Consider the following 12,892-nt stretch of genomic DNA (forward strand, 5'->3'; position numbering starts at 1 on the left):
TCCCAGCACTGAGCACACAGGGAGTTTTCATGACAGGGCTGATCAGAGCAGGGGTGACAAGGGAATAGGCTAAGCATCCCTGCTCTAGAACAACAGAACTGAAGTCTATTGCTTATTCTTTCCCAACTTTCTCCAGCTCTTCCTCCCTTTCTCATACAACCCTAAATCAGAAAAAACTCAACTTTTCAGATACTCGAGGAGAATTATTACACATTGGAATGTAATATAGGTAGTAAGTGACCAATTCAACTCACATGCATTGTTGTTAGAGCAGAGGCAGACTTTCTAAAGATTAGACGAAGAGAAGAAAAACAGAGCATCACTATGCAAAAATAGCCAACTGCTGTTAGAACTTGTTCATTAGTCGGTTCTTCTATTCTTTCCCCTCAAATTACACCTACACTAAAAATGGTGTTAATCATAATAGCACAGCGGATCCTGATTTGTTTCAGACCAAGTTACCTAGAACTCTGCCAGGGTGACAGGTTTTATTATTCTTTATTTACTCTGCCACTTCCCAGAAACCATATAATTCTATTTTTAGCTCTTATAGGGCATGATTCAATCAGTAATTTTAAGTATGTTTCACAGCTGACTTAAAATATATACTCCAGGGCACTTAATGGTCAAAACACAGAATGCCCAACTCTTATCTTTTCTTCTACTAGCAGTAGAACCTCAGCTCTTTTAAAACACATTTAGTTCACTAAGAAATTAAAGGTCATGAGGGGTACAGAAAACATCTTAAAAGTCTTAAGTCTAGGTATGGGGATTAAGAAATCTGTTATCCCTTCCTTCTCTTGACTCCTTCCCCCCAGCTCCATGAGAGGATCCCAGTCCCATGGAAGTCCATACCATTACAACACACTTCCCAAGCCCAGACGAGACAACTGTAACGCCTCTTCCCACCTCCACACGCACTTATTATCCAAATACCTCAGATCCATTGATCTTGTCCACCTTTGTCATCTAACGTGCTTCATAAATGCGTGAAGTTTTACTCCATCCTGCTCTGCAAAGACACCACTCCTCATCCCTTCATCTATCTAACCCACACTCAGGAGCCCACGAGTAAGAAACCGCAAGTGCTGCCACTAAGACCAAGCAGAGACAAACCATTCTTACATATTATTGTTCTCAGTTTATGAAAACTTGCTCTAGAATTTTGCCAGCAGTTAGGTGAAGCTGCTCTTTCAGAACGACATCCCAGAATTATCTTTAAGTCAGAACCTTTTCAAGGTCTACAGGAGGAGCTATGTTACTACGATTGCTATTAGGTAGAGATTACATAAGCCATTTTGATTTGGCTACTGATCCAAGCCCAGCCTAAAATTAAAGGCATTCAAAACTCAAAGACTTGGCCCAAAGTCAAAGACACAAGAATTCAGTGCTTCTCACTTTGCATACCCAATTTTCTTCAGTTACAGCTCTCCGAATAACTAAGCATACAGACAGATATTTAAATAACGTAGTTTAAAGCTTCATATTTAACAGATGCACTGTCTGTAATAAAAGGCACTTGCAATGGTTTGCATTTCAAATAAATCACACTACACATTAATCTCTTGACACAAGAATTTACTATCGTGGAAGGTATTTTCTTGCCAGCAAAGGCATTGTCAGCACTGGCAGGAAGCACTAATTTAACATATGGATAGAGATTAAGGCAAGTCAGACAAATCATGTCCGCATTGATCTTATTATAGGCTAGACAAAGTCACATATGAAATATTCGTTGGAATAAAAATACTCCACGTGAGCGGAAAAAACAGCTATACCATTTGGAATTGGAAAAGACTAAATTTGAATTCCCAAATTTAAACATTTCCAGCCATGAGCTACTTACCAGTATTCTGCAGTCCAAAAACCCAAAGCTCACAGTTAACTGCTGCTAGTTAAGTAATGCCACCATCATATTTTCCATACTCGGAGTTTTCAAAACTTCTCCACTGAGGCTGAGAATTTCCATGTTTGGTATGAAACCAAGCAATGGCACTGGAATTTCTCTTGGTTGATGTGAAATGAGGGAAAATCTACTTTTGGTTAGGTCAGAACAAGAGATGAGACTTTACCCACTAAAAATACAAAACAAAACCCTCAGTGGATCAATACCAAGTTGTTAAACCAACTGCCTTTCGACACTTCTTGTTTCAGGGATTTGCTTCTGTGGGTATAAAATCCATTTATTTTTTCCTAGATATAATCTGCCTTGTAGGGACTTAGTTCTCCCTGATAATGAAAAGGACAACTACTTACCCTTCTGAACACCTACAGTAAGGACAGCTAACAATGACAACAGAGCTTATTTGGCCAGATCCTCAAATGGCAATAACACAAGATGTTCCACTCAATTCTTTTCCTATTAAAGGACACAAAAGTTTTAGAAGCTACAAAACATTTTGCTCCGATTTCCTACTTCAGGTGTTACACTCGCATACTCCACACAGCATTTCTGTGATGCATACCACATGACTCATACCAGCTACTCGCATTTGGAGTTTGAGCTAAGGGAGCTGCCAGCAGTTTTTGATTAAGCTCTCCAGTAGCTCTAGCAATCAAACCCAGAAATGTCCAGCTTAAGTAGTTAACAACAGAGGAAGCAAAATGCCTGCAGCCCCCAAGCTCCACATACGTACCTCTTAGCGTTAGCATACATTGCACTTCTACGCATACATTTTTAGGTACTGCTGACGACACCTCCCAATAACAAAAAAAAAAATCAAAAGGGTTTTAGTTCATCTTGCAACTCTGTTTCTAGCTTTAACATGAAACCCACATCCCTTCACAGGAATACTCACAGTCTAACACACTGCATACTCTGCCCAATTAACCGTTAAAAATCCAGGCCATTTTAAAATACTGAACATTTGCTTTGGGACAGCACATACTTCCCTCAGATGTTTATTTCTTAACTCGAATCCTGCCAGAAGCAGTTTTGTGGGTTGAACAATAAGCTGCAAAACAGATCAGTCAAAATTCATGTCAAACTGCTTTATTACATCTTAAATAACATTACATTTTAATATAGTATCTATCTTGCATCCAGCTTTCTTGAAGTACACTGACTTTAAAATTAAATACAAAAGGTGAAGAGGGATACAGGGCGTGGAGAAAGCTCTACAGAGTAGTTTCATGAAAGAGAGTAAGAGGGAATTCATCTTTTATGCCAAATCCAGGCCTAACGCACAATTACAGCACATTTTTGTACAGAATGTTGCAGAAAAAACAAAATGGAGAAAAGCTACTACTGCTGCTAGGAAGGAGCATTTCTGGATACAGTGAGAAGATAGGAAAGTTTAACAGAACAATCTGCTGTCCAAACACTGCTGCTTTTAACTTTTTATTTGAAAAGAAAGCCAGGAAAACCTGCTCATTACAAAAATGACTCTGATCAGATGCAAAGGACTCATCCTACAAGAGGAACTGGCTGTGAGGAACTGATTTATAAAGAAGATGGTCTAGGTTCCCTCCTCCCACACCCCAGAATCTTTGACAGCGATTGTTTGAACAGGCTGTTTCTTTAAAAAAAAAAAGTGATTTATCACGCTACTCCAAAACGTGCATAGCTTTGTACTTGAGTTCTTCATAGATTTATGCACAGAGTAGCAACAATAAATGAATACAGCGACAATGGTTACAGTTTTTAAACAGGTTATTTCTTCAAAGAAAAAACATCTACGGACTTAGTCCAATATGCACTTTTTAGCATTTCTACAGCATGCGATTCTAAGAGTAAACCCACCCAATATGGCAAACAATCAAAAAAGGTTTTTTTTTTTGTTTAACTTAGAAAGTTCAAGATCATTATTTTCAAAACATTGATTTGTACATCATTTCATACACAAAGAATTGACTCAATACCCAAGTGTAGGATAGGTCTCTTTTGAAAACAGAGATTCCTGGTTGTTGAGACTTATAGGATAGTGTTAGGATATATAAACTGCCCTTTCAAGTGGACAAAACCAAAACAGATTAAAAAAATCAGTGTGGTGAAAAAGGGGGGGGCAGGAGGGACCAAGGATTGCATTTGTTATCCATAAAAGGTGAAAGGATTCTTTAAACAAGCATTCATTACCTTTTACAGCATGTGCTTGGTTACCTTACTGCTTAACATTATCCTATATATGCCAAGTTTTGTGCAACAATTATCTGTGATACTAAAAAATAAAATAAAAAAAATTAGGGACTAAATTTACAGCGTTAACAACCCCCAGATGCTCTGGGCTAGGACTCCCTTGTTTTGCTCCATTAAATACATAAAGAAATGTATTTAAAAAGGAAACTTGAAAAAAATCCAGCTACAAACATGACTTTAAAATTTGCAAGTGTGTGAGATAAAGTCCTTAACTTCAACTTGGAAACTACAGTGAAAGCTAACTGTTTCACAATTATGCTCAAGTTTATTTTCTGGTCATGCTTTTATGATAGTGTTTCATTTTTAAATTCTCAAGACAAAAAAATGGTCCCAAAAGGAATGCACAATTTCATTTTGCTTACAACACAGAAATTCTTCTTGGAAAGGTAATTGTGCTCTTCATTTCAGCAACAGGAGACGGAAAAGATCTTGCCCTTTGAAGTTGGGGAGGATGGGGGTCCAAGTTAGTATGGTTGGATTGGATATGCTATCATTTTTAATTTTCAACCGTTGGAAACTTCTTCCAGTCATGGAGTCCGCTGATCTTCTAACACACAGAAAGATTTATTAAGAGTTGCACTTTGATAAACTGTAGTCAAGTTGCAAGCTTTGCTCTCGCTACCCACCGAACGCATTCAGCCAGTATCTCGCCATTTTCAAGAACACCATTTATTTACCAACCCAGATTCAAAAGACCGTACAGTCACCCCTTCCAGAAAAATAAATTATGCCAAAAATAGTTCATCACAGAAACGTCATGGCATACATTAAACACATAGCCTTCTGAAAAAAAACAAACAAACAAACTGATTTTGGCTTTTTCCCCTCGGTGACTTTCCTAATCTGAACTAAAAGCTTGCAGCATCAGTAAACCAGCACTGTTCAGACCTGGAAGGGAGCATTCTGAATACCAAACAAGGACAGCCTAAATGAATTGGATACCTACCTACTTCAGTTCCAGATCTTGAGGAAGCTGTCCCACGATCCTGTTGCCACTGCCATACCATCATCAGTCACGCCTAAGCAACTGACACGGTTATCGTGACCAGCAAGGACACCTATAAATAAGACCAAGTAACAAACATAATGCATTACTTTGATGATTTCATATTTCAGTTCAAGTAACACTGAGGCACGTGGGTTTGGATCAGTCAACCTATATATTCAAAAATCCTGAACAAACATGGTTGGAATTTTTAAATGCTTTTGGTTTTATAAGCACCAAGTTAGATACAACTGGGTGGGTCTGCTAGTGGGTAATTCAGTAAATGCATTACTCCAAAGTTTTCCTTGTATATTACCCACATTATGACCTTTACTGGTTTCTCATGAATTGTCAGAATCATGGCCCTGAAAATTCTGCTGACAGTGTCATAGCAATATAGTATAACCATGCATTGCATAGCTCTTAGTAGTTCCCCTCCATAGTGATAAAGATCAGTTAGATTTTACAAATTTTTCATGTGTAAAATCAGAAGTTAAGCTGAATTACGTTATGAACACTAAAGTGTTTTTCATCTAATTTTATCTTACTATGTTTACAAGCACTTACAAGACTTAACTCCTACATACAATCTATTTGTCAATGAGGAGATCTGCTACAATTCAATTATAGTACCATTTAAAAAGAATTGAGACACTAAACAGAAAAATTAAGGAAGCCAACATCATCTTCTATCCCCTTTAATTTAACAGTTTCCAGGAGGTGAAAAGAAAACTTAATTAATGTTCAAGCTCTTCCCAGTCCACAGCACTGAGCTAAGATACTCTTGATAGACTTAAAATTAATCTTTCTATATCAATTACACTGCTCATAGGACTCTCCCCATTCAGATTTTGGGCTCTTCCCCTCCACTTACTATTCTCCGATAAGGAACATGAATTAAGTCAGTTTTAGTTCTTAAACAAACTGGTATGTTAAAGAAAATCAATGTTTTTAACTGTTAATTCAGTGTAAAAACGACTACTTCATGCACGAGGATTCTTGATGTTTGAAGAAGTAACATTTCTGATGTACTTTATAAAAGCAGTAATGCTGTGTGAGTGACACCATTAATCCCCAGATCCTATTAAACCCATACAAGTGTCTAAGCCTCAGCACAGGACTGCGCAGGTCTGCAGCAGAAGCCAAATCTTGAGTGCTGAAGCAGATGATACAATCTTCAGAAATTCAGTGCGATAGAGAAGCCAGCTGCCAGAGCTAGCAAACGTACCTAGGAGTTACCTAGAATTTACTGTGGAAATAGCATTAATATATCAGAATTCAACCTACCATCAACATTACTAAGTGCTGCAATTTGGGAAAACAAAGAGAGCACCAAGTCGCCTTATACAATTCGAACTGAATACATGCGCACAAATGTGTTTAATACTGAATCACGCGTGACAGAAGTGTCAAATGTGCTCAACAATTGTAAGTCTCGGAACATTTCAATAAGCAGAATACTTGTTAAGGTAGTTGTTTAAATCAGTTCTAAAAACTTGGCAATAAAGAATCACATTTCTTGAGTACACGGACCATAAACTGCGATCAGTACAAACAATTGTTTCTCATTTCTGCAGGTAAGCAAGATCATCACCTCCCCCTGCTCCTTCTCTTAATGAAGGTCTTTCAAAGAAAAAATACAGGAAAAAATTGTTTTTCCAATACTTAAATACAGCCAATTGTAAACTAACCTAGACATTCATCAGGAGAAGTTTCTCAGTTTCTCTCCATACAGGCTTATATACACATTAATGCTCTCACTAGTTGAAGTACAAGAATCTCAAGTTGCAAATCTCCACACACAGACAAGGCTGATCCATAAAAATCCATCTCAGTACTGAAATAATTCTATTTGGCACCATTAACTTGCAGGTAGAACCAAATGCTATTTCACAACATGTGACCCAAGTGCCCACAGTTTCATCTGCTCAGCACTGACAAAAACTATCATGAATTTTGGAAGGAACAAAGAAGAAAATTGGAGTGGTAAAACAAAGTTGTTAGAGACAGACATTAACAAAGCCAATGGAAACTATTTTGGTATAGTTCAGGATTTCGTGTTCGTTTATATCTTCTCCACCTTCAGTATATCCTCCCCTCAATGCAATGAGTCAATTTACATGAAATAATGTACTTGCAACTAATCCTTTCAACTGCATGTGGAAGAATATTCTGCTTGGCTGGTGTTTTTCATTAGCTTTTAAACTCCCCTAGGATAACTTTAAAAGCCTAGACCACTTCATTTGGTAACAGAGTAGGTCCTCGTTCTCATCCCCTGTTCATTGATGAGAGTAAGATTTTGCCCTGATTTATACCTTTTCTCCATTTTTTCTAACAACAGTTTCCATTTTAACTGAAGTTAAATTACGTTAATCTTTGGACCATACACTTCATAGTCATTTCCTCAAAAGACAGTCTCCACAGTGTTTATTGTTTCACTGGTTTCTCTACAGCTACCGCTACAAATACTAGGAAAAAAATTTCTTTTACGTAAATAGCAACATTCACGTTGAATTGCTTTGAACAGTTCATACATAAACAAGGCCATAAAGTCTTAAAAGAAAAAAAAACCAAAAAAGCCCTCCACTCCCAAAACCTCATTTTTAACGGCAGTCTTCCTGTTCTCAAGCATCCATTGTTCCCTTCTATCCTTTAGAAGTATTCCAATTTATTTGTTAACATCATTAAGCTACTTTGGTCATCCTAAAACAGGTTATCACAGAGTTTGTAAGTTGAGACAGGGAACACTACCAGGTCTGCGCATATGCCTCCACACGCGCGTTCAGTGTGTCACGCTGTGTTTAGAAGATTTAAAACCAAAAACCTTTACCTGCTCTATCAGCTTTCAGTGTGTCCCAGACATTGCAGTTGAAGTCATCATAACCAGCTAGGAGGAGACGTCCACTCTTGGAAAATGCTACAGAGGTGATGCCACAGATGATGTTATCGTGTGAATAAACCATAAGTTCCTGATCAGCCCGAAGATCAAAAAGCCTGCACGTAGCATCATCCGAGCCTGTGGCAAATGCGTTGCCATTTGGGAAGAACTTTAAGGAGGGAGGAAGGGAAAAAAGACATGATTTCAGACTTGATTCCTCTGTCTCATTGCATATACCGTTTTATACAGACCAAGTAGAAAAAGAAAGCAGCAGAGGATACACCTCTTCACTACTGGGATATGTGATACGAGCAAAAAAAGCGAAGTAATTAAGAGCATGCAAAGAAACACTATTTTAACAGCCACTGTTTCCAGTTATCACAATGGGTCTGAAGTTGCACAGATTTCAGGTACCTTCCCCAGCTACAAAAGCTCTTAATTAAATAAATATCCCATAATATTACATCAGACAGTACACACTTAAGAGCTGAGACCAGCAAAATATTAAAAAATAAATAAATTTATAAATCCCAGGTCCTCCCTGCAAGTTGATACATACACAGATGGCATTGATGTCCGACTCATGGCCAGTGAAGGTTTGCCGACACATTCCTTCTCTAACATCCCACAGTTTGGCAGAGGCATCACAGGCACCAGAAACAAAACACCGGGCATCAGGAGCAAGAGACAAACTCATGACATCTCCAGTGTGCCCAGTAAATGTAGTTGTCTGCTGACCAGTTTCTATGTCCCAGAGAGCACTTGAAAGATTAATTAAAAAGGCAAAAATCAATACATTTGTGCCCCATTAGAAGGTCTAGACAGAAATTCTTCTCTAAACCTCTTCGTTTATATCACTGCTAGAAAGTAAAACTTCATAAAGTAATAACAAAAAATATGAGAGTAGAAAAAAGAAGCATTCTTTGTTGAACCATTTGGCTCTGTTCCAGGATAATTGTGCAAAGATTTTAAAAAGCCTTCTTCAATTTTAAAATATTGGGGGTTTTAAATTGAAAACAGTGCAAAAAAACCTAATGCCCAACACTCATGGCTGCTTATACACAAAGTTCTTGTGACATGCCGACGACTGTTGTCCAGTACTACAACCAGGCTGATCCAAAGCAGCAGTTGCAAAGCTACAGCATAAGCTGAGTCAGCACTTCTCATTTTTAAAAACCCACTGAGAATGTGTAACTTTGTGAATTATGCCTGTCATCTTAAAGCTGTACCGCTTGCCCATGACAGCAAAATCACTACTACAGCAATAGTCAAAGAGTATAAGAGGATGAAAGAACACTATTCACCTCCCTAACAAGAGGTCTAAACATTTAAGGAAGACTAAGGATTTTTCATTTCTGTAATTTCTCAGTAAACCAGACCCATCAGTGGCAGATTTGCACTAGGCAAGTAAGAGATGACTCTACTTTGATACTGTACTTTGAAGCATGGCTGAACTGATGTCAAGGCCAAACTGTTTTCCAGACAACTGTAGTTACTACAATAACTCCTGAAGCAGCTGTTTTCTCTGATAAAGAGCAGAGCACAATTTTAACAAATCCTGTTGGTTTTTTTTTTTTTAAAACCAAACCACCCAATGCATGCTTAGAAACATTTTTGTATAAAACCCAAATGTATATATTCATAACTACTAAGAATCAGTAGACTAATAGATGGGCATTCAAAGAGGCTGATGGAGTGTAGGAGAGATATTCATGAGAGAACCTTTGCTATAAGAACTGCTCTTGGGAGAGCTGTAATGCTTTTAAGAATTAGATATAATAGAAAAAGGTACGAAAAAAAGATTGAAGTCTTTTTCTTTGTTCAGAACCTAGTATTTATTAAGACATACACCTACGTTCTCCTCAAAAAACCCCATCTGCTGTCACTGTAGAATATTTTCTAGGAGCTCTTCTGAATAGCAAGAAAAACTAAATTCTGTATTAGAAAAATCCAAATATGACTCTAAGTAATAAATGCTGACTGAATATGAAACAATTGAGAAATGTCATTAGTCTAATACACTTATTTCTGAAAGCCAAACAGTTACAGTAACAAAAAAAATTCCCATTACATCTTAACACAGAGAATTAGGTCAGGCTCTTCAGAACAAGGGCATATCTAAACAGCCACCAAAGCTAACAGACTTGAAAGACCAAGTTTTCCATTACTAGTAAAAATGTGACATATGAACAATAATTAATCATATTTAAGCTTCTGGATGACCATTAGGCTTAGGAAGAATAACGTTTCTTTCAATAATAAAGCATAGCTGTGAAAAGTCATTACCAACAATCATGTCACAATTTTATTGCTTACCAAGTGGTGTCACCAGAGCTGGTAACGATTTGATTATCATCCAAGAAACGACAGCATGACAAGTATCCTGAAAACAACATAAAAAGTTGAAGAGTAAGACCAGAGACTACTCCTCACACGGCACACTGGCTTGCTTATAACGTTGCTTCCTCTTCTCCCAAAGATGAAGCAAGAACTACTATATAAGCCTAAACACAGACAATTTTTATATAGGAACCTCCATTGTGAACAAAGCGTATTTTGACTCTTTACAGACCACGCTCAGTTCAACCGCTACGCTAGCACAGCGATACACTGGCATCACAGCAAGGCAACCTAAACAGAGATGTCTGTAACACAGAAGAGAATAAACTTAAGCAGCTTAACCAAACAGGATAGACACCATTTTGGAAATACCAATTTTTCTTTTGGTACAGGGTGGGGAGAGGAGGAAGAGGGAGTAGCGAGGCAAAAGCATGGAATCCACTGGCCAAGGTGGAGAGGAATATAGATAACCCTGCACTGTACGCGCTAAACTTTCTTAGAGAGTGGATCTGCACATGACTGCATCCAGGAGCAACAAATGCTTGTGACCTCAATCAGATCATACAACTATTGAGAAAAAATAAGCTACTTTGTCAGTACAAACTGAGTACAAAGCATACTTTAATTCACATTTATCTACTTACGTATAAACATTCATTAATTTGTAACTATTTCTGAATAACCTTATCTTCCTTTGAATGGACAGTCTTTATATCATTTGCTTAACTTAGTTAGAGGCTTGATCAGGAAGGAAACTTGCAAGACAGAGCCCACCTGATATTTTCTCTAAAGAACTATTAGAGGTTTTCTCCGGAGCCAGGCTGACAGCCTCTAGAGCAATCTACCTTTGTATGCTGCATTTTTGGATTAGTCTCTGTGGAAACAAAGAGACCATGAAGATGACATGCAGCCTCAGAGCTCCAGTTTTAGGAGCAATGCCTAATTACAGACCATTCCCTTACTCAGATGGCTGGAGGTATTACTGATTCGGCAAGAACACAGAAGACAACTGATGTGTGTGACAGGCCCAGTACTACATTAGCGCTTCACAAGATCGCAGAGTGCCTACTAAATAACCAGTGTTTTAATTGTCAGTGGAGTTCAAGAAACCACCCACCTGGTTTTCCTCTGAAAATTTTCCAATCCCATTCACAAAGAAAATAAAATACAGTCTGTCCGTTATCAGACAATACACAAAAGCAGTTCATGTTTCCTAGGTTACTACTGCTTATAGGGTGCTCACCTCTTAACTGTACATTCTTTAGGAAGCAAGAATATCTTCAGCCACTGAATTTGTTTTTAAAGGTACTTTGTGACACGGATTCTCTTCGTTTGTTCAGAAAAAAGTTTAACACATCCCCCACGCTTAAAACACTAGTTTTTAAGCACCATGATGTACTTTCTTGCTTCAGAAACTCTGACACCTGCATTTCTACAAGCCTCCCTTCCTAACAAGACAAATTTTTCTTCATCTGTTACTAAGGGATCTTTGCAGCTACAGTTTACATCCTACTTCACCAGGCAAAGCCTACAAGTCTATCTGTCTCTCCTCCTCAATCACAAGACAGCCCATCTTAGAAACAGAACCTGAAGGCAAAAATTAAGCTCCTGTATTTTGGTGAGAGGGGAGAGAGGAGAAACAGGAGAGGAAGCAATGAGAACTCAGACCTCTGCAACTACAACATAGCTCCACCAGAAGGCACCTGTCTTGCTTATGAAAAGTTAAAACACATTCTCGTTACAATTCTTTTGTTCAAGGTGTATCATCATTTTTAAAAAGTTTTTAAAAAGGAGGGTGAAAAAGCCATTTAAAAACAGGCAGCATGCAGCTCAAGTCCTGCCCGAGAAATAGAGGTGCACAATGAAGTGTATAAAAAAAATATTTTTAAAAATTTCCTACTTAAAGATAAAGCCTTCACCATGTGCTTAGGTACCTTAAATCACTCTGAACAGGCACTCACCTGTGTGACCAGCTAGTTCACGGCTGACACGTACATTCCCTTCACGAGTTTTCAAGTTATAAATGGAACAGATGTTATCAAGACCACCACAAGCCACATAATTTCCAGAAGGAGCATATGCACAGGTCATGACCCAAGACGAACGCAGGGGAATAGCATGCACCTGAAACCGATATATTAATATATTTCATCTATGAAACAACTGATTCAGTAATTTTCCATCAGGAAGTTTTTCACCTGTCTTTCAAGGCATACGTCATCTTTTTGTCAAAAGGACAAGAAGAAAACACTGCGGGGAGGGGGGAGAAGGGGGAAGGGATGTAAGTCTTTGGCTGTTTGAGTATCAAACTATTTTAACGGTAACTTCCATATATAGCTCATCAGACCAAGTAATGACGTAATTAAAACCTCAGATTTGCCTTTCGTGAATCCAGTTTAATTAGCAATTTTGGTAAAAAAAAAACTAAATTATTTCACTTCAGTGCTCTGATTACTATTGGTTTATTATAGGTTCAGGAAAATATTGATTTCCAAGTACAGTCAGCAAAACTGCCAATTCCAGGCTTAGACACTATGCTATGAACGAACAAGTA

General features: G+C 38.0%; 1 protein-coding gene across 24 annotated transcripts in view; it reads right to left on the reverse strand.

The window, feature by feature from the left end:
• Positions 1-2,976: 2,976 nt before the first annotated feature.
• The window catches only part of GNB1 (G protein subunit beta 1), a 43,885-nt gene continuing 33,969 nt past the window's right edge, over positions 2,977-12,892 (reverse strand). For 15 of the 24 annotated variants that reach the window (XM_075114330.1, XM_075114326.1, XM_075114332.1 and 12 more), the window contains 6 exons: positions 12,300-12,462; positions 10,315-10,381; positions 8,558-8,759; positions 7,951-8,167; positions 5,082-5,193; positions 2,977-4,682 (listed from right to left, as the gene is read on the reverse strand). In XM_075114330.1, coding sequence (XP_074970431.1) covers positions 5,087-5,193; positions 7,951-8,167; positions 8,558-8,759; positions 10,315-10,381; positions 12,300-12,462 — 756 coding nt within the window. In that variant the 3' untranslated portion in view covers positions 2,977-4,682; positions 5,082-5,086. The remainder of the gene's footprint in view (positions 4,683-5,081; positions 5,194-7,950; positions 8,168-8,557; positions 8,760-10,314; positions 10,382-12,299; positions 12,463-12,892) is intronic. The other 9 variants (XM_075114343.1, XM_075114346.1, XM_075114349.1 and 6 more) reach the window with 1 other exon arrangement.

The sequence above is a fragment of the Phalacrocorax aristotelis genome, chromosome 19, assembly GCF_949628215.1.
Source record: "Phalacrocorax aristotelis chromosome 19, bGulAri2.1, whole genome shotgun sequence".
Lineage (NCBI taxonomy): Eukaryota > Metazoa > Chordata > Aves > Suliformes > Phalacrocoracidae > Phalacrocorax > Phalacrocorax aristotelis.